The sequence below is a fragment of the Equus caballus genome, chromosome 9 (assembly GCF_041296265.1).
Source record: "Equus caballus isolate H_3958 breed thoroughbred chromosome 9, TB-T2T, whole genome shotgun sequence".
In the NCBI taxonomy this organism is placed as follows: domain Eukaryota; kingdom Metazoa; phylum Chordata; class Mammalia; order Perissodactyla; family Equidae; genus Equus; species Equus caballus.
Window position 1 is genome coordinate 54,500,964 of NC_091692.1, and position 21,338 is coordinate 54,522,301.

A 21,338-nucleotide genomic window follows, 5' to 3' on the forward strand; every position below is an offset into this window, starting at 1 on the left:
CATCTGTGCCTATCGTCCTCTACTTTATACGTGGGATGCCTACCACAGCATGGCTTTTGCCAAGCGGTGCCATGTTCGCACCTGGGATCCAAACCCGCAAACCCCGGGCTGCCGAGAAGCAGAACGTGCGAACTTAACCACTGCGCCACTGGGCCGGCCCCCAAAATTTTCAATATATATGTTTATATATATATATATACACATACCTGAGAAACTGAAAACCATCATTCCTTCTCAATTTTTCTCCTCCTACATACACCATAATAATATAATAAATACTCATCTTTAATCAAAAGCATCATATCCCTGAGGTCTAGTCTATGAGATATACATCATGACCACAAAAGCCTCCACAGTGAATAAGAAGATACTCAAATCTGTTCTTTATGAAAGAGTTTTGGACCGATAGGAATGGGAGAAAATCATCAGTGACTATCTATAAAAGAAACAGAAGTCAAGATTTAGCAAACACTGCTCAATATCTTGAGAAAGTACTTATCAAAGATACAATGCAACTAGCAAGTAGACGAACAGAAATGACAGGAAAATGTCTCCAGGGCAGCCAACTTAATCCCCATTCAAGTAAAGACACTTCATAAAGATACGCTTCATATTCTTGATGGGACAGTCTTTCTTGACAATATCAGAAAATTACTGCGAAGCACTGTACTTTCAAATCTTTCTGTTAAAGTCGATAATTACAAAGCACAGAGTTGAAGGCTCTATGAGGATGGATGCCTTCCACCTAGTGATTGGACACCTGCTGTGTTCTAGGCCCCAGAGGAATGAATACACAGGACAGCGCTGTCTCTGACCACAAAAGGCTAAATATCAAGTGTGACCCGACATGAGCAGACCACCAGGTGGCTGGCTCTGTAGAGACACAATCAAAGCCAAGGTAAACACTCTACCAAAATCTACAGTAGTGGGGACGGCAGTAGTGCGATACATAACGGGCTTCCCAGCACTCTGAGAATGATCATAGACAGCAAAGCCCTGAGGTCTGAGGGTGTCAAGGGAGCAAAATGTGAAGCGATGTCATCACTGTTCTGGTTTTCAACCACATCCTCCTTGGGCCCCCTCTCCTGGTCCTCCGAGGACTTTGCCCAGACTTGTGTAATCCCACTTTGGGGACAGTACTGCAGATTGCTGTGCATGCATCAGCCTCCCTGCAGGTCCTGAGTTATGGAATTCTCCTCATTTAGCCCAATCAAGCATGTTGTATACTGAGTAAATGACACAAACTCATTAGTAAAATTCAAGTCAAAATAATAAGCTGAGCACTGAGCGACTGGGACTGTCACTGATTGGCAGTCCACCCTCTAGCACCCTCACCAAAATCAAAACAAAACATCAAAGTACCGCCAATAATACAATCACTAAGTCTTCCCTTCAGGGTATGTCCCTCAACTTCTGCTGGCATTCTTGTGTGGAAGAACAGAGCTGCAAAGATGAATAAGAGACAGACCCTGCTCACAAACCAGCCAGAAAGATGCAGGGTAAAGAAATAACTCTGGGTCCACGTGCAAAGAGCTCTAAAGAGGGGCAAACCGTCAGGAGCACAGAGAGCACACGGTGAACCAGCCAAGGAGGAAGCGTCAGGGAAGACGACGGCATCGCAGTGGGGCCTCAGAGGTTGAGTAGGAGGCGACAGGCACAGTCTCAGTGGTGAGAAGAGAGATGCATGTCTGAAACATCCAGATTGACAACAACGAAGACCCGAAATACTCTAGCAGCCAGGATGCTCAGTGTCCATCTTATGACACTGAGCTGTGACATTTTTCCTGTCAATTTAGCTGGTGTTACCAGACATTACCACAGTGCGTGTTTGTGTATTGGGGGATTCAGATGTCATTAGCACATTAGGCTGTGATTTGAGCAGCGCGGGCTCTCCACATGTCACTGCACATCTCCCGTAGAACTGCCCGGCCCGGTCCTCGGTGTAGGTTTCCACCTCGGACCCTGTTTTCTCAGGACACAAAGCAGCCATCCCAGCTGCTGGCTCAGGCTGTGCCAGCAGACACACATCCTGACAGGAGAGAAGCGACATGTCCTCCTTTTCCTTCCCTTTACATCCTACGGCGCCGTGATAGTTGGTGCGTCCTTCCGGGCTTCAGAAACAGTTCAGACCTTCACCGAGCCTTTCCAATCTAAAAACTTCTTGCCTTTCCCCTCACTTTCCACCAAGGGGGTCATCTCCTGCTATGTTGATGAGTTAGATCATTACAAGAAATACTTGAGCTCACTGCCGCAAAGTCTACAAATATCCCACCATTCTTAACCATCAATGACTCCTCTCCTGATTCCATTGAAAATTCATCTTGATCCTTGGTTTAGCCTAATTGTCTCCCTTCTTCCTCCTCTCTAGAGAAGTTTTATTATTGATTCCAAACGTCATGTTCTCTGCTAGCAATCTCCCCTCCCCTCCCCCATCGAATTCCTTTCACTCATTCAATCTCTTCATTGTTGAAACAACAGCCTCTCCTGAACCCATTTCTCTCTAGTTCTCGCCCCACGTCTTCCTTCCCCTTCACAATGAAGCTGAAAGATCAGTGTTCATGGAATTACCAGCTCCTCACTCCCCCACACTTCAGACAATGGTCTGTGTATTAATCAATCTTGATAATATCACAGCTATCTCCCCATAATTAAATCCAAAGAGTGTTTCTGCATCTTTCTATTACTTGGAACAAACGCAGAACCGGGCCACGATTTTCATTTGGAATGATCCCCTGTCCTCCGTTTCTCGACATCTCAGGCTCCTGACTGCCTGTGAACCAGCTCACACTCCCTGGTGTCCTTCACAGGGTCCTTCTCACACAGCACTATTGCGAAAGCTCAGGACTCAATGTGAGCCCTATTCTCTCCATTGACCCTACGTTGTCTCAGTACTCTTGTGCATTTCTTCTATTGCTTCAATGCCTTCCACTGTTATCTCTATGATGACGATGTCTAAAAACCACGTCCAGATCTTATTTCAGAGCTATAATGCTCCAGGTGTATGTTATAGGCACCTTAAGCAAACATATTTCCAACGGAAGCTGTTAACTCCCCCTCGCCAACTAGACACCCCTTCACCTCTCGGTCTCCGATCTCGTCTGATGACTACAGTTGACATCCAGGGAGTGATGTTTAACGCAAACTCTCAGAACCACCTGACAGAACAAGCACTGCTGCTGCCAGCACACTGAGCAGTCACCCTTCATCTCCGCCCCAGGATCCACACACGTATTCCTACTCTCTACTCCGTTTTAGTTCAAAACGTCAGGTCCTCCGAGATCCCTTTGTTCAAACTGCTGCTGAAGTAAGCCTTCCCTCCCCGCCTGTTGTCTGGTGACTTTCCCTTCAGGCCACTGTGGAACAAATTAGGACATTCTTTTGATTGCATATTGTGTAACCTTTGAAATTGTCTCAAATAATAGTAAAATGATTATAATCACAGTGGATATTTGACAACCGAGATATGAAAGTAGAGAGCAGAATCCTGATTTTATAAAAACAAATGCATGTTGACCTCTGCAGGGAAAGTTCATCCTCTGTCGCACCAAACAGCATCATCCCAGGGGATGAGACAGTGAAGCACGAGGCCTGTGCTCATTAAAGAACAAGGTTCCTGCCAGGAGGCCAGTAAGTTTGTTTTTCCATTGTTTCACCTCACAGTTAGACGCTTTGCGTGCCCTACGTGAGCAATTCATTTGATTTTTTTTGTTTCTTTTCCAGATTGGCGCCTGAACCAACATCTGTTGCCAATCTTTTTCTTCTTCTTCCCCTTCTTCTTCTCCCCAACCTCCCCTCCCCAGTTCATAGTTGTGTATCCTAGTTGTAGGACCTTCTGGTTGTGCCATGTGGGATGCCCTCTCAGCATGGCCTGATGAGCCGTGCCATGTCCCTGCCCAGGATCCGAACCCTGGGCTGCTGAAGCGGGGCACGGGAACTCCACCACGTGGCCGTGGGGCTGGCCCCCCAACTCATTGAATTTAACATGTGCTCTCTCTCTCTCTCTCTCTCTCTCTGGGTTGTCTTGTTTCAGTTTCGATGGGCTGGGGAGTAAGGTGAACATCCCTGAGGACTCCCCTTGCTGAGTGGACATGTGTGGTCCTGGTGAAAGCCCTCACCCAGTGGGGCTCCTAGAGATGTGACTCAGGGCCACTAATTCCCTTTTGGTGCCTGGCAAACTGGGACTCATCTTCCTCTGTCTGCTATTTGCTCTGTATTATGTCTGCTCCTTTGGAAGACAAAAATTTGTGTCCAAAGGGAAAGTTCCAGAAATGCTTCCAGGGATGATGATGGGACTTTGATTTCCAAGTGAGTATTTCTGGCATCTGATTCAATTCCGTTGTCCTTAATCAAAAGCTGGCTCGTTCTGGATTGGTTCCATCCTTTCACAGCGATAGCACCATCTTCTACGGTCATTACCAAAAATGATCATTTCGTTTGAAAGCTCTTCCCTTAGAAGCCACTGCTGTGTTAGTACTTTATCAAGTTAAAACACTTAATTTTACATGCCTGGGTTTCTGTTTTGGTTTTTTGGTTTTTGAAAGCAGCTGAGCATGTTTGAACTGAAAATGAAAAGTATTTATTATGGAAGTACCCATGCTACCTCATTAGGATAGAATAGGACATATCATTTATTTGTTATAAGATGCGAAAATTCAGAAGTTTTCCCTTGATCGGTAAAATTGCCCCTCTCAAGAAAGGTTTTTTTCTTTATGTTCAGTAACTTATTTTGGAGACCCACGGGGTCATGTCCAGTGAGATAGTTCTGTTGGAGTGAGGATAGTGCTGCTACAACCTGTCCTTCGTGCCACCTGCGACATGCCCTACTCTGCACCAAAGACCAAGGACGGTCCTTCTGAAGACAGGGCTATGTTTGCATTATGAGTTGAGAGATGCTGAAAAGACCTCCTATGGTTTCCCTTATACCCTACACTACACAAATAGACACTTATGCTTTTAAGTCTTGACATTTCATCTCGAGTGTCTGTTAAAACGTGAGTATCTAGGATAGAAAGCGGCTGTCCTCCAGAATCTTACCAGGGTTTCCTGCTGGCCACTTTGGAGGACAGAGCAGAGTGACCCACTAGGGGAGGGGCGCATGACTGCCGGGCCTTGGGGAAGAGCTGACCGGAAGCTGACTCACCAAGGACTGTCCATGCTTGTCTTGGTTTGCAGTGACAGCAGCTGAACGCAACTTAAAGGATTTTAATTTGCATGCAGCTTTGCACAACAACTTTCCATCTTACTTCATCCTCCTTGCTTCCTGTGACATTTGGGGATGGCATAGTTTCAGGGATTCACTGAACTCGTTTACAGTGTTCAAATAGTCTTGTATGATGTGTGCGCTTGTTAATTGAGGTATAATTGACATATACTTTATATTAGTTTCATTTGTACAATATAATGATTTGCATGTATCGTGAAATAATCACCACGATAAGTCTAACTAACGTCTGTCCCCAGACGTAGTCAATATTCATTTTCTGGATGAGGACATGTTGTGTTTTAAGGTGCAGAAGAATCGGTAATGATGTCATACTTTTCCGTATGCAACTTGATGAATTTGAACATAAGTGTCCACCCATGAGACCATCACCACCATCGAGGCCATAAACATATCCATCATCTACCAAAGTTTTCTCCCACCCCCTTTACTATTATCATTATTTTGCTTTAAGAACACTTAACAGAATATATACTCTGTTAGAAATTTGAAGTACAAAACACAATACCGTGAGATTGCTACATTATACGCTAGGTTTAATTTTTAGAGGAACCTCCAGACTATTTTCCATCATTACAGTATTAGTTTACATTCCCATCAACAGTTGCAAGGCTTCCTTTTCCTCCACAACCTCACCAACATTTGTCACCTCTACTTTTTTTGATAATAGCCGCCCTAACCGGTGTCAAGTGATATCTCCTTGTGGTTTTGATTTGCATTTCCCTAAAGATTAGTGATGCTGAGCACCTTTTCATGTGGCTGTTGGCCATTTGTGTGTCTTCTTTGGAAAAATGGCTATTCTACTCCTTTGCCCATTTGTTAACTGAGTGCCTTGGTGTTTTTGCTATTGACCCGAGAGATGAAAAAAGAAAAAAAATGTCCAGGCATTATGGATGCTTCCCAGTTGATGCAGATGATTTTGTCTTTATGGTGATGACAAAATATCGTGTTGTGTGCTTTTTCTTCAGCAGTTATCATAAGACTAGCAGTAGAATGGCAAAGCAGATAATCAGGATCTCCCGGGTTTTACAACACAAATAAGACGAGTGGTAAGGAATTTTTGATTATTTCAAGGAAATTATTGAGATCACAGTCCGTGGAATGTAGGACTGACAGGTCCACGAGGAAATTAAAGTGAGGACATGGTGATCTGGCATCACTTCCGATCTGAAGGAACAGGTATCTTCTGTACGAATGTTTGAAGACATATTGGAAATCAGGAATTTGTGGTGGATGAATACATTTTCTGAAGGGTTTATTTCTTTATTTAGGAGGAAGATTACCCTGAGCTAACATCTGTGCCAGTCTTCCTCTCCTTTGTCCGTGGGATGCCTCCACAGCGTGGCCGATGAGTGGAGTAGGTCTGCACCTGGGATCTGAACCCGCAAACCTCAGGCCCCTGAAGCAGAACACACGCAACTTTAACCACTCAGCCATGGGGCTGGACTCTAACTTATTTAGTTGTGAACATGATCGTTTGGGTTATGTAAATGTCAGGACCTGGGAGTGAGTCGCTAAGAGTGGGGTAGTTGATAATGTCACAATTGATTTAGACCCTAAAGAGGCTAAGAGCAACAACTGGCCAATGGGTTAACCAAAGGAATAGTCAGAAAACACAGAAAGGTTGGGAATTGGGATCTATAGTAAGCTGGGGGATCACGTGTCCTCAGAGAGAGTGCCAGGACTTGCACAGATGAGAATGGCAAGAGCAATAAAAGAGAATAAAATCACACTGAAACAAGGAGGGGGTGTTACGAGACGGGGGAGGAAAACTGATCTGGAGCAGTCCTGAGTTTTGACCTTGAGCTTTCTGTCCTTGACCCAAATCTGCTTGACGATGTCCTGGGACACAGGTCAGAAGAGCTCCAGAGGGAGAGAGGAAGGGTGGAAGTACAGGGAAACTGAGATAATTGTCCTAAGAAGCCATGCTTCATTTCTCATTTGGGTCCAGTTTCATGATTACTTTTACAGGACGAGAGGAAAAGAAGTGATGATGGTCAAGTCTTCGCAGAGGAAGCTGCGTGATCGTGGGAATCAACCCAAACCAAAGCCCGGATTAAGAATTCCCATCTCTTTGAGGATGCGCAGTTACATATTCAGAAGGCCAGTTACTAGAATGCCATCCCACCCAGCAGTGAGGGGTCGCTGGGAGAGCACGTGGCACCAGCCCCAACAGGTCTGCTGGCAGGAGAGAAGTGGCAAGCCCTTTGGAACTTGCCGTAGCCTTGCAAAATTGCACCTTGCAGCAGAGGTGAATTCCTGCGGGGTGCGCTCGCATGGGGTGCCCCGTCCAGTCCCATACACACCCCTGCCCTTCCTCAGATTTGGCAGAGATGATTCTGGGAACTGGTCTGGGCATCCCATAGCTCCACGGCCAACAATTGCTGGTGACTGTGGAAGATCTGAGCAAACAGGAGGGGACGGGGAAGAGGGCGGGAGAGAGCGATTGTGGACAGGCTCAGCAGCCAGGCAGAGAAAGTGAGCGCCCAAGAAGGATGTGCTGACAGCACCAGGAAAGAGAGGAGACGCTGGTGCCCCTGAGATGGAGCCCGGCACTTCACTGACGTCTCCTTGAAGGGTCCCACGTTTTCTTGCTTGAGCTCTTGCAACTTCAAGACATACCAATCCTTTTCTTTTATTAAACTCCTCTGTGGGACGTAGGAAGCATAGACAGGGATTTCTTGTGGAGGAGAGACTGGATTTCAGCTGAGTAGAGCAAGGAGGGCTTTCCGTTTCACGGTGCTCTCGCATTTTCCTTTCCGAAGTATATTATTTATCTGCGCTTGAAAGTCACAGAGAGTTACCGATTCGCGGGATGATTCCGTTGTCGCCCTCACAGCGACACAGTAAAACCTACCTAGTCGGAATGGATCATTCCTTCTGTGCAATACTCCGGTAGACTCCAAAGATCATTTCAAAAGCGCTGGTATATCTCTGTTCTCAAATAAGAGGTCTGCTTCCAGGTCTCCATTTTTCTGCTCTTTATTGCATGTTAATTCAGAGTTGCAAGGAGGAAAGACCACATTTGCCTCAATCTTTAGATCTCTATGTGCTGGAAATTGGATTCACAGAAATGGACAAGGCCTTTGAGGGATCGTGCTGTCAACAGAGACCTTTTCCGGCATCAGCAACGTGACAATAAACCGCTGCTTGTTAGGACTTGATTGTCTATTGGAGGGATGGAGCTTGCAGTATTATGGAAATCCTCTTTAGAATTGCTTACCTTCACGTGACAGATTTATCAGTTTCTGAGAGTGATGTGTTAAAATAACCTAGGGTGGCGCAGGGCTTAAACTGGCCCACTCCACTTTGGAGGCCCGGCATTGGCACGTTCGGGTCACGGTTGTGGACATTCACACCGCTTATCGGGCCATGCTGTGGCAGACATCCCACGTGTTAAATAGAGGAAGATGGGCACAGATCTTAGCCCAAGGCTAGTCTTCCTCAAGGGAAAAAAAAAAAAAACCGAGGAAGATTGGCAATGGATGTTAGCTCAGGGTGAATCTTAGCCCTTGGGCATCTTCAGCTGTGGTCATTTGCAAAATATGTAGACCATGCATGTACTGGGCAAGCCCAGGCAGGACAGCGCAGCCGGCCTCCCGCCTGGGTGCTTGGGGCTGCTGGTTGTGGAGCCTCTGCTGGAACCGTCTGGGTGGATTCAGTGCAGAGAATGATGACAACGGACTGCCTTGCTTCACCCTCAGAGTTTCCCCTGAGTTTTCTCCATCTTGACATGCAAAGCAGACACTGTCTGGAGCCCTCGTGTTCCTCTGGGACTCGGGCTTCCCTCTGCTCCTCAGCCTGGAGAGGAGGAAGCCCACGTGTGGACTTCAGGAGATTCCTGACCGCGTTTTGTGGGCTAGCACGTCCTGGGCTTGAAGTCCCCAGGGAATGAGCAGAATCCAATCCAGGTAGGACTGCCATGACCCAGACCCTTCAGGAAGGCAGGTTATGGTCCCCTAACCAGGCAGAGCACCATGACCAGCCGCGGGGTTTGTGGAGGGCGAAGGGAAGATGAAATGGGTCCTGGAAGAAGGTGCTTATAAATACCAGCTACCGAGAGGGAACCAGCTGCAAAACCGTGCATTTGAGGAGTATGAGTATTATTTCTTGATTCTGTTTGGAATAAGTTAGAGTGCATGATATATTTGTGTGTGAGTGAACATATATATATAGCTCTCTCTCTAAAATTTATATCAAAGTAACATAAAGACTGATGAGATACACGTGCTGCACATGTGGGCCTCTTTTTGCTGGCGATCAGTTCATTTTTGGCCATTGGAAGCCCAAAGAGGCAGCGAGTTATTGTCCTCTGCCGTCTGGTAGGCTCATGACAAACAAAGCGCTGCAACCAAAGGGTCGGCTCTCAGGAGCCTCACGGCCCTGTGAGGGAAACCCCTTGGACACGGTGTCTTCCTCCTGGGCCTGGACTAGCCTTGGGACTTGGCACTTCTCTTTCTCTGTGGCGGGAAGGTACAGCCGGCTCCGGCTTCCATTTAGAAAGTCACCTTCCTGGATGGCTGTGCCATACCAAGAAGGGCCTGGGCTGCTGGGAACCAGCATTTCTCCTCAGCTGCTGGCCGTACTGAGGAGGCCTCCCTGGCAGGGTTCACGCTGCTGTGTGTCTGGGTGACACTTGCAGCCATCAGAAAGGAGGGGAGAACTCAGAAGGGCCAAGCACTTCCTGTGGTCCTAGTCTTACAGGGTCTTTCCCGGGGTGGGGTGGGGGGGGGGGCGTTCAAAATGCCAGGTGGTAACCCTCTAGCTCCTGGTCACCGGGTGGGTTCTTGGAGTGAGCTCGGAGCAGTGTCTGCTCACCACCAGACTGGAACCATTTAAGTGTTTTAATTTTGTCAGGCTGTGTTTACCCGTCATCCGTTTGCTTGCGTTCCCTGCTGGACCCCTCAACCACCCTCCTCTCACGACTCATCTCTGAAAGCTTCCAACGGGAAAGGTTCACACCCACACCATAAACGGAGCATAAGGCTGGGCAAGAGAACACAGCCCTCCGAGGGGCTGCATGGTTTATAGGCTCAGGTCCTCCTGCCCCGTTAGGATGAGTCAGAAACAACATGCCTGAGTGTGTGAACAGGTGATTGCCTGAGACCACACACCTCAGAACCACAGGGGCCCAGATGTCACCCTGGGCAGCGAGGGAGAGTATAGGTCATTCTTTGGCCAGGATTAGGGTATCTAATGTTTGCAAAGCAGACTCCACCCGTGATCCGTCAGACCCTGCCAGGGAGGAGTGGCCACGAGGTACGGGACAGAGAGGCCGAGGCATTCGAGGGAATTTCTACCCTTCCAAGAATTGCAGAAGGAAGTGCACGGAGGCAGGAAATCCTGGTGGACAAGGAGCAGTGATGCGTCGGGAAGGATGCCCAGATGTAGCCTTCAAAGCTGCATCACAGATCTGTCCCCCTGGATACCAAACTTGCAGGGAAAGGAATTCAGAGCCGTGGACCAGGATCCCAGAGGATTCCAATCCAGGTGAAGGGTGAACATGGAGCCCCCAGAGGGGCCGGGGGAGGGAGGGTCCTGCCTGCCCTTAGTCCATCTGCACATGACCTTCTCCGGCCTTGACCCTCCACATGCACGTTTTGAGCTTTTACATCGTTCTCTGCACTTAGAGCTGCTGCTGTCCAGAGCCTCATTAGAAAACGACAAGTTCCTAACATCTGGTGAAGAGGAACCTCCACAAGAGAAGCCGAAAACGTGGCCTCTCCTCCAAAGGGGTGGAAAAGCAGCCACTGTCCTGGGGCAGGTCGTGGTGCTGGCCCGTGCCATTTTAAAGACACCCGCATTCCAGTGGTTGTTGCTCTGCCTGTGAAAGTACCTCCACCCTCTAAATGCCAGGAGCTCTGGGTGCTGTCTCTGCTCCTGGCCCACGTGAACCACACTGAAATGAAGCCGTCCTCTGAGTAAGGGGGGGCGCGGAGGTGTCCCTCAGTATCCAGGGAGGGGCCTGGCCCTTCTCCCTTCTCTCACATACAATAAGCCGAGACCCTGCAAGATTTCTTCATTCCAGGAGGAACGCGAGAGTCTGTGTCTCCTTGACACGAGCACAGGAGGGGAAAGAACCAGACCGTGACTCGCAGGCTGGAACAGAAACAGGATTTTAACATCAAATTCAAAACTAGTACTAACTATTAACACGAAAGAAATACGGCCCCTTCCCAAGTGGTAAACAGGCGCTGGGGTGGAGCTGCCAGGCCTGTGGGGTGGGGTCGTCCCCTCCCTCTTGGGCTCCAGGGCTCCCAGGAAAAGGCTTAGAATGTTCTTCTCCCCATCAGCATGGGAGGAGCCGGCCTGGGGCCCCGCGTGTTTCCCAGCCGCGTCCCCGCCGCTGAAGAGCAGGCTGCACTCGAGCTGTTGGAAGGACCGGGATCTGCCACTGTTGCTGGGTTCTGCGTCAGGGGTCTGGTGACTGAAGAGAAGACACTGATGATTGGGGGGGTCACACCAGTATCCCAGCCCAACACCTCAGCCCCACTGCATTCTGCTCCAAACCTTGTCCTGAGTGTTCAGTCAACACTACCCCATTGTCCCTGACATGGGAGCTGGCATTTCGCTTCACCCATTTCACAGAAGAGGAAGCTGAGTCCCACAAAGGTCAAGGGAATTGTCCCTCACAGGCCTGGTCAGCAGTGGAGCTGGGATCCCCGTGCCGGCTGTCCATCTCCCTAGGCCCGTGCTTAGCCCGAAGCTTTCCGGAGCCCCTGGCTTCAGTCCCTGCCTGTCTGGACACTCACCGAGCCCTGAGCTGAGAGACGCGCGGTTCTTCTTGGGCAGGAAAAACCGGCGCATCTTGCCGGCCCTCTCCTGTGGGGGCTCCAGGTGGCAGGACAGGCTGTAGCTAAAGGACAGAGGGGACTTTTCAGCTACCGGGAGCCACACCTCAGGTGACCCTCCCAGAGACGGCCAGCAGTTGGAGTCCCAGGGCCCCACGGGTGACCATGCGACAAGCCCCGGGACTGACCCGGAAGCCACGGGCACGGGCTCCCTGGAGCTGGCCATCAGAGAGAGTCCGCCTTGCCCTCACCAACTCCTGCCCCGCCTCACCTCTCATCCTCGCTGAGGGGCTCCATGGCCTCGAACCAGGCCCCAAATCGCTCCTCAGCCTCAATGTGGTAAAGATGGACTGCCTCCTGGAGCAGGAAGATCTGCTCGGTGACTTTGAATTCCTGGGAGAAAGGACATGATGCAGACGGGGCCTGGGTGGGGGACCGTGCTGGGGACTCAGACAGGTGAGAAGAGGGTCAAGGAGCTGGTCTGGGGTCTTGGCCCACATGGGAACCCTCCTTCCCTCCAATTCCGTGCAGGACTTGCTCGTTCTCACAGTTGGCTTGAAATAGCTCCTCCTGCAGGAAGGTGTCCTTGGTGCCAGCCCCTTCCCCCACGCACCAATGGGACGGCTTTCCCAGCTCTGGGTGCCGAACTCTCCCAAGAAAAGCAAGGCCCAAGGCATCGGGCCAGAGAAGGTCTTCCCCGGAGGAGTCTCTGATTGCCACAGCCCCACCCTCCGCACGGGGAGGCCACAGCTGCTCACCTCACTCCTTTTCTCAAAATTGATCTCATTTCCCTGGAAGGCAGAGAGCCAAAGCCCATGAGCAACAGCCCCCTTAGCCCATAGCTAGCCCCCGTCTCCACCCTTTCTCAGGTTGCACTACCAGCAGGGTCGACCAGGGAGCAGGCGCTACCAGAAACGGGAATGGGTCCCGGGCAAGACTCTGAGCTCCAGAGCAAGGAGGCCACGGGGCTATGGCTCAGGGACATTCTAAGACAGCCCTCTCTGACAGACAGACAGACTGAGGCCTCAGGCAGGAAGGGATGCTCAGCCACTCGTGTGCTTCCTGCCTTGGAGGGGCCTGGCTTCACTCCCTGCAGGGGCGGGGCCTGAGGGAGAGGCTGAGTCCAGCTCAGACACACCCTCCAGCAGCTCCGCAGTCAGGCAGCCTGGACTGGCGGCTCACCTGGATCCTATATTCACTCATCACTAAGATGGCCATGACACCCAGCTCCCGGGGTGGCTGTGAGGCCCTCACGAGAGGACTCTGCCAAGGGTTGTGAGCTCAGGCCTCAGTGCAAGTCTCTCCTCCCAAATCTCCGAATCCTGATCCCCAGCCCCACCTCCAGGCTCACTCACCTCCAGGTAATCCTCCATGTTGGTGTCCAGCAGCAGTAGGTAATTGAGGAATGTGCCAAGGAAGGGGATGAGCCCCTGTGCCAGCGGGGTGGAGACGGTGATGAGATCCCGCTCTCAGGAGCCGTCAAAGACCTCTCCTCCACTCCTCACCCCAGCCTCCTGCCCAGCCCAAGCTACCCACCTAGGCGGCCTCCCCCCAATTTCCTCCTCTTCTCTCCTCCAGGAACCCCAAACTCCTCCAGGCACCTCCCAGCAGCCGGCTCTGGCAAAACCCAGGGTACGTGGTCCCCGCCCCTCCCTGTCCCAAATCCGTTGTGCGCCCATCCGTTCCAGGCCTCCTCCTGGTCACTTCCAATGCAGGCATTTCAGGTCTGTGGCACCAGGAGCAGGGCTGGAGGAGAAAGGCTCCCTCTCTGCTGGTAGAGACCTCCGGCTAGGAAGGGGAGTCCCCTCTCCTGCGACTCCTGGGCCCCTCCTCCACAGGCACCCTTACCTTCTGGGCACCTGTGGGGCCCGTCTCCAGGCTGGTCAACATAGAGGTCGCCTCCTGCCAGGGTGTTGACAGGGCCAGTGAGCCGACGCTCCCCTCCAAGTGTCCTCCCAGACCCCTCCCAGATCGGGGACCCTGGACATGTGGCCCCAGTCACCTGGTGCCCCTGCGGCTCCCACCTCCAGGGTGCTCTGATTCCAGAGCCATCCCAGCTCCAACACTCACTCCTGTGTGACCTTGGGCCCGCCCAGGCCTCCCTGAACCTGTTACCTCGTCTGGAAGGTTTGACGAACTCTGTCTGCCTCCCACAGTCTCCTGAGGCCCAAGCGTCATCTGACCGTCATCACTGCTCTCCGCTCAAGCCTGCCTTTGGAGCCAGGTCCAAGCTCCCCACATTCCTCCCCACCCTTGAGCCTCGGCACCCACTGTGAGGCCTGCACCACGGCTCATCTCCCTCTGGCTCCCAGATGAGGAGACCAAGGCCCACACAGGGGCAGGGACTTGCTCAGGGGGCCCCAGAGGAGAGGCTGCTCCCCCTCCCAGCCACAGGCCCTGTCTCCTCTGCCTTCACACCACCCTCTGCCCAGCCGCTGACCACAGTGCTGTCCTCGGGACTCTCAGGCTGTGTTCGGGCCCCCAGCTGGGCCGAGCCACGGATGGAGGGAGATGAGGTGTCTCAGGAGGCCTGGTCAAGTGGCTTCTGCCAGCCCCAACGCCCAGGAGTCTCTGATCCCAGGCCGAGGCCAAGGCCTTGCTAAAGCCCTCAGCTCCCTAGGATCCCCTCAGGGAGTTCCCCTGCACAGAATTCTTTCTTCATCCGCTCAGGATGGGGACCCCGAATGCCACGTCTGACTAGCAGGGGAGGGGGCGTCCAGGGCACTGCGGGGTGGCATTTCCTTTCTGTTTTACGAGGAAACTTCTGACGTCTGGGCGGGAAGGATCCCTGAAGAAGCCATCAGTTCCCTGGGCACTTGCCCTTGCCCTCCGGGGCACATGTCATCGCCAACAAGGACCTGGGTGAGCATCCCACTGGGACTGTCTGCAGCGCCCACTTTAGGGGCCAGAGTGGGGAGTCACCGAGGGGACACAGATCTGTCCCAGGTCCAGTGTCCGTCCCAAGGCTGGGAAGCCCCTGAGTGCCCCTGGCCCGTGGGATCCGGCAGTGCCCATCCCTCAGGCAGGCAGGGTGCCCTTCTTGAGAGGCACAGTGAAGACAGAAGGAGCAGTGGGGCCCTGGCTTCCTGAGCACAGACTGGGCTGACTTCGGAAGAAAGGAAGCCCGCCCACTCGCTCCAGCCAGTGGCCAGGAGGAAGATGCAGGGCAGCTGATGGAGCAGCATGGAAGCCAGACACCGGCACCTTCTGCCAGGTCCTCAGCCTCCTGGAACAGTCCAGCCCGCACCATTCTATCCCATGCCCCTGGCCTCCTGTCCCAAACTGCCCCCACCTGCCCATGGAGCTAGCACATCCCTCTTCCTGTCCATCTTTTCCTGACCAACTTCACGTGACAGGAGAACCAAAGCTCATCCTGCCGGGTCCCCTCCCCTCTCGCTCCCCCTCCTTCCAGATGTGCAGCCTCCGTCTTACCTTCACCAGCTGCCTCCTGCTCACCCACTGGTCTTTGATGAACCTCTTCAACTTTCGAGAGCTCTTCCTGAGGGGAGAGGAAAGGAGGAAAGAAAACCCGGGGCGGTTGAAGGCGAAATGCCTTTGGCTGAGAACCCGGAAGGTTCAAAGGGCCTGGGGCCTGGACGAGGGTTTTCCCCGGGTTCTTCGGAGCTCTGAGGTCACCGTGGGACTCGGGTGGAGGCTCTCCTGCGGTCACCTGGGGCCTCCATTCCCACTCCGACTGAGCACATTGTTTCTAACAGCGTTGGTTGCCGATGAGGGCTCCGTTGCTGCGAAGTACACCCTTGGAAATCTCCAGTGTGGCTCAATCCAGGATGTGACAAGGGGGGAGCCACTGCCTAGGGTCTCAGAGAGTCTCAGAGACCCGAGCAAGGAGGCCAGTCCCCATCCCTAGGGTCCGCTGCCTCCCAGATGGTCCTAGCTGAATGAGGGGTCCATGGCAGTCGCACGGGGGATGTCTGGTCCGCCCTGGTGGTGCTTGGATGGAGCACGGCCTACCCACCTGGCAACTCGTCCCCATGTCTTTTGCAGACGGCTGATGGAGGGGCTCTGCAGAGCAGACACGATGGCACGCAGGGACGCATAATTTCCAAGGACTCGGCACTCCTGAGGAAGGGAAGGGAATGAGCTGCGACGGCGGGCTGGAGCCCTGCTTCCTCTGGCTTGTGTCCCCTCGTGGGCTTCTGCTGTCCTGGATGAGGCAGATGCCCAGGGAAGCGAGGGAGGGCACACCTGGGAGCTGATGAGTAACGCTCGCGGGCAGGAAGATTTTAGCTCAACCCAGGGCGGGAAGGGAGCTTCCCACCACTGGGACCAGCACTCAAGGTCAGCAGGCCCTTGGCAGCAAGGGGCCTAGGACTTTGCCGAGGCCCAGACCACCGACTTCAAGGCTGAAAGCTGCGAGAGGAGAAGGGGCAGTCCCCCTGACTCCAGGGAGGGGCTCCCTGGGCCCTGCCACTACTGACCTTGGCCACCTGAATCCACAGCTCGACGACTCTGGCCCTGTCCTGGGCCGTCATGCTGAGGTCCCCAAGGCACGTCGTGATGACGCAGCCGGACACGTGAAGAAACTGGTTGATAGTGGCCCGAACCGTGGGAGCCAGGTACTCCTTGCTCCCATTGGGCCGCTGGCACCACACAAAACCCAGGCAGTGGCGGGGCTCCACCTTCTTGAACAGCTCCTGGGGAGGATGGGGACTGTCACCTGACCCTGCCACACCCGAGCTCAGAGTCTGCAGGCCCCCGCAGCCCCAGGCAGGAGGCACTGGTCAGCTGCAGCTCAGGAACCTGAGGAGGTGGCCTGAAGCTTCTGGGAGTCTCTGGGTTTTGTCTGTGTCCGCTGAGGCCGCCCAGCGCAGGATGACCGAGGACCCAATAGGGGCGGGGAAGAGAAGTCCCATTGGCTCGCAGCCCAGTCTTGCTTCCCCCAAGCACCAGAACACGGCTCACACCTGCCCATCTCAAGGGGCATCTTCCACCCGTTCTCATCACCCCCTGGTCCCACTCCCCTTTCAGCTGCACGTTCCCCCGAGGCAGCAACAACCATGGGCTTTGTTTGCCTGTCTTCCATGTAGGTAAGGACGCACTAGGTGTCTAATAAGTACGGAGGCTGTTGAGGCCTCCTGGGCCGATGGGTGAGTGACCCAGGACTTGGCAGCACTCCAGTGAGCTTCCCTCCCCCACCAGAGGGCTATTCTCTGCCCCGCTTCCTCTCTGTTCGACCTCATCCATCCGCACAGCCACTCTGCCCAGCAGGTGCCCGCCCTTGGTGTGCTCTCTACTGTCCATGTGGGGACAGCAAGGACTTGGGGGCCAGAAGGTGGCCCAGGTCACCCGGTGGGTGAGTGGGGGAGCTGTGACTTGCACCCACATCGTTGGATTGCGGCTGAGGGAACAGGAGGTCTGGGGCAGCTGATGGCCCACCAAGGCGGGCCCCACCTAGCCCAAGAGCCCCGCTGCTCACCGCATCCATCCGGGTCAGCTGCTCGGCCACCAGCTTCGGAGGGAAGTCCAGCAGCTTAGGCCTCTCCTCTCTCAGCTCGGCGCTCGCTTCTGCGGTGACTTCGGCAGCTGGAGGCAGAGATCGTCCAAAAGTCAATGGCGCATCTTGCTCCAGCTCAGAAGCTGGCACTGGGGCTGAAGCTGATGGCGCTCGCTCCGGCCCTGGAGAGGCCGATGGAGGTGAGGCTGCTGGAGGTGAGGCTGCTGGTGGTGAGGCCGCCTCCAGCTCCGGCGCGGACGGTGGAACTACAGCTGGAGCTGCCTCTGGCCCCGGAGCTGGCCCTTGCTCTGGCTCTAGAGCCGGCAGGAGCTCTGGAACTGGCGCTGCAGCGGGAGAAAGAGAAAGTTTCACCTACGTACCCGACTTTACAAGACAGGAGAGACTCCGCTGTCTTGAAGGGAACCCCAGCCCGTGAACCCCACCGCAGACAGTCTTCCCAGACTGCTGTGCCCTCACCTTCCAGCTCTGCCCTCCTGGGCCCCAGATGTTGCAGCTGGACCTGGGGAAGGTAGGCAGGGCCTCCCAGGTGCGACCCAGGCCAGATGACACGCAGAGAGGCCAGCCGCATCCTGAAAGAGGGAAAGGGCGTGGGCTCCCAGAAATCCTGCATTGGGTCCAGCCAGGTTCCCACCATAGAAGACGCGGTACTGGGCGGAAGCAGTTGGGCCACAGAGCCAGAGGCCTGGCCGTCGCTTCCACACTGTCCTCCCAAGGCACCCTGCTTTGGGTCTGGGCCCTGTGCCTGCCCCTTTCCACCAGGGGGGAGTCCCACCCCGGCGCTGACTCCTGTGTGGCCATCCTGGCAGTGGCAGGCCTGCTCATCCAGCAGGTGGAACACGGGGTTTGTGTGAGTCTCTTCTTCCCACTGCCACTCTTCTCGCAAAGAGGCTGGACACAGTCCAGCCCAGCCCTCCACGCCCTTGTGCAAGTGGACTGAGGACTGAGGCCGATGTGTGAGCGGCTCGCTAACACCCCTTCTCTTCTGGGCCTGCTGGTGCTGGTCAGAAGGGGTGGATATGGAGAAGGGGAAGCGGAGGGAGACGGGACTGTGGTGGGGATGGGTCGCCAGGGAACAGCTCAAGCCAGCCTCCCCTCTGGTTCCCAGGGGCTCTGGGACCCCACCCACAGCTCTCTTTCACTCCTATCCCCTTGCAGTAGAAGCCATCAGACCTCAGCCCTCCCAGAGGAATCAAAAGATGAGTGAGATCAGAGTTGTGCCGGGCCCGCCCCAGCCACAGTCCTCTGTCCTCTTGTTCTCCCCCAGCCCTGTTCTGTGGAGACAGGAGGCCCTCGTCTGGCACTCAAAGAACACTCAGGTCTTTAGTTGGCGCTGGGGTCCATCATGCATGAGAACGTGGGAAGAGGCCTCCAGTCGTAAAGGAGCATAGGAGGGCATCCCCTGGGACAGGCGGGGGACAGGATCTGTGGATGATATGGTGTGTGACTATCTGAGTCTCAGGCTGCTGCGGGGGTCCAGGGGCTGTGTCTGCTTCATTCACTGCGTTGTGCCAAGTGTCTCTAAAGCTCCCGCATGTCACAGGTGCTTAATATACAGTGTTCTCGAATGAACTCCAACCAGAAGCATCCCCGGTAGCTGAGTGGGCCTGGGGCCCCTCTGCGGCCCCGGAGACCCCTCCTTGGCTACTCCAAGGACCCGCCCCACGACCAGCTGGATGGAATCCCACACTCCCTGCCAGAGTGCTTTCCGTGTGCCTTTGCAAACTCAGAAAGGCCCCATCCCAGCGATGGGGGAGCAGACTGCTCTTCATCGGGGAGAGGGAAAGAATAACCAGGAACAACCACGGCACGTCTCTCAGCCCCTTCTGTAGAGCCAGGCCCCAGGGAAGCACCTGCCGTGGCTCATCCCATTCGTGCCCACCAGAACCCGATGAAGTTTATCCTCTCCCACTCCACTTTGCAGAGGAGCAATCGAAGCTCAGAGAGATGGAGGGCCGTTTCCAAGACACACAGCTGGCAGTGGGCAGAGTCACCACTGTGCTGAGGAGGGGCTGGGCACTCACGTAGCAAGTAGGTGGTCCAGGACCCCGTGGGAGGTGAGGACAGCCGCGCAGTCAAACACGATGGTGGTGACGTTGGCCATGTTTCGAGGCGCCAAGGCTGGTCCTATGGACGGCGGCAGCCTCTCCAGCAGGCCTGCCTGGAGGGCCCGCATCCTGCAGGCCTCATTCCGCTGCCCGAGTGACTCTCCGCGCTGGGTGAGATGAGGAAGGACACAGAGTCACCAGCACCAGCGTGAACCTCCAGGAAGTCAAGGTCTGGAGGTCCCCCAGGAACTGTGAGCCCCTCAGGGATGTGTGCAGAGGAGGGACAGGATTGCCCACAGCCAACCGGTTTCCAGGCTTGAAAAGTCCAATTTGAGTTTGGGCGGGGGGAGGATTATACGATGAGTTCCTCAGGACACTTGGCTGGCTTGGCAAGGACAGACCGCCCCGCACCAAAGCGTGCATTAAGAGCACTGACCAGCGAATCCAACACAAACATCCCCATTCTAGAGATGAGAGGACGGAAGCTTCGGGCTGCCAAGTGGCTGCTCAGGGTCCTGTGGGTCGGAACTGAGAACCGCCCTAAGCCAGGGCTGCAGGACTCCCCCGCTCCCCCACCTGAGGCTTCATGTGCTCCTGACATGAAGGGAAATGTCTGGTGGGAACCTCAGCCCTCCCCAGTCGGGAGACAGTGCACGGGCAGACAGACGCTGTGAGGATCTGGCTGACTACAAGAAAGGACGCTGGTTTTTCTTTCTTTTACACGAAAGGGAGGTTTGAGACCCTCGTTACAGAGGTTTCAGATTCAGAAAATGGCAGATTTCAAAGATGCCCCTGGCCGAGTGTGAAGCGCAAACATCAGTGTTTTGTCTACTCCGCCTAGGGTTAGGAAAGAGCGACTTCCCACCCTCCTAGGTAGCTGGTGAGGAGGCGTGGAAGTCCAGATTCCTTTGGGACTGGGCCCTTGGGACACTCCAGTGGGAAAGCCCTGGGCGGGTCCAGGGGAGGGCTCCAGATTTGACTCTGGATTGTGGACACACCCCGGTGATCTCAGGGCCCCGGGTGTCACTCACTCTCCCCTCAGTCCAGCCCCGGGCAAGGTCGGTGGTCTGCTGCACTTGCCCCCTGTCCAGGGAGATGGAGCCGTAGGACCCATGCGCCAGCTCCTGGACCATCTCCTGGGTGGAGCTCTGCAAAGACAGCGTCCGGTGGCCGCGGCGGCAGGTAGCAGGGGCCTGCCTGCACTTGCCCACAGGGGGAAAACTCTCCCGCACACCCAGCACAGACAGAGGGGCATCCGCATAGACCTCCAGACAGGGAGCGAATGAGATGACACCTCACGGGCTTGGGATTCACCTACGGGTAGGGCGGCTTGGCTCCCAGCACTCACCTTCCATCCTGCCAGCCACCACCTGGGATATGAACACGACATACCGCCAGGCTTCCAAGCCCTAACCGTCTGCTCCCGTCCAGGGTAGCTCCACGCTCATCCCTGCCTTCCGTCACTCCATGCCCGCCAACACACACACACAATAAGGGTCAAGGGGTGTGGGGCTGCCCGCATGGGAGGGTGGGATCACACTTGTGGCCTGACCCGGAGTGGCCCGCCCTGGGCTGCCTTGTGTTACCTGAGGGTTCCTTCTTCCGAATGGCCTGAGGTCTTGGAGGTGCGGTCTCAGCCAGTGTCGACAGCGCTGGAGAAGACTGTCATTGTTGGCTCTCTGTGCGCCAGAGCCTCGCAAAGAGGGGATACATGAACACATCCTCCTGTGTCGAGTGTCTCTGGTCAAATGGGCTATGTGTACAAAATGGCTGCCTGGTGACCAGAGTTCTAAGCTCTGTTGGGG

The 21,338-nt window shown here is 54.2% G+C and overlaps 1 protein-coding gene across 1 annotated transcript; it reads right to left on the reverse strand.

Moving 5' to 3' along the window:
* Positions 1-11,320: 11,320 nt before the first annotated feature.
* LOC138915572 (ral guanine nucleotide dissociation stimulator-like) lies at positions 11,321-20,819 on the reverse strand. The gene is made up of 13 exons (XM_070222319.1): positions 20,565-20,819; positions 19,510-19,700; positions 17,945-18,057; positions 17,450-17,811; positions 16,452-16,667; positions 15,989-16,092; positions 15,445-15,511; positions 13,861-13,914; positions 13,368-13,442; positions 12,771-12,803; positions 12,284-12,405; positions 11,974-12,077; positions 11,321-11,648 (listed from the first exon to the last, which is right to left on the reverse strand). Exons 1-13 carry the CDS (start codon positions 20,664-20,666, stop codon positions 11,491-11,493), a joined length of 1,701 nt encoding a protein of 566 aa, XP_070078420.1. The 5' UTR covers positions 20,667-20,819; the 3' UTR covers positions 11,321-11,490.
* Between the last annotated feature and the right edge of the window lie 519 nt (positions 20,820-21,338).

Coding starts and splice junctions, on each gene's coding strand:
- LOC138915572 (XM_070222319.1), bottom strand. CDS start 20,666: ATGGTCCAGGAGCTGGCGCATGGGTCCTACGGCTCCATCTCCCTGGAC. Junction 13,915..15,444: donor GCAGGAGGCAGCTGGTGAAG/GTAAGACGGAGG, acceptor ACACCCTGGCAG/GAGGCGACCTCTATGTTGAC. Junction 12,804..13,367: donor ACATGGAGGATTACCTGGAG/GTGAGTGAGCCT, acceptor TCTGCCTTCCAG/GGAAATGAGATCAATTTTGA.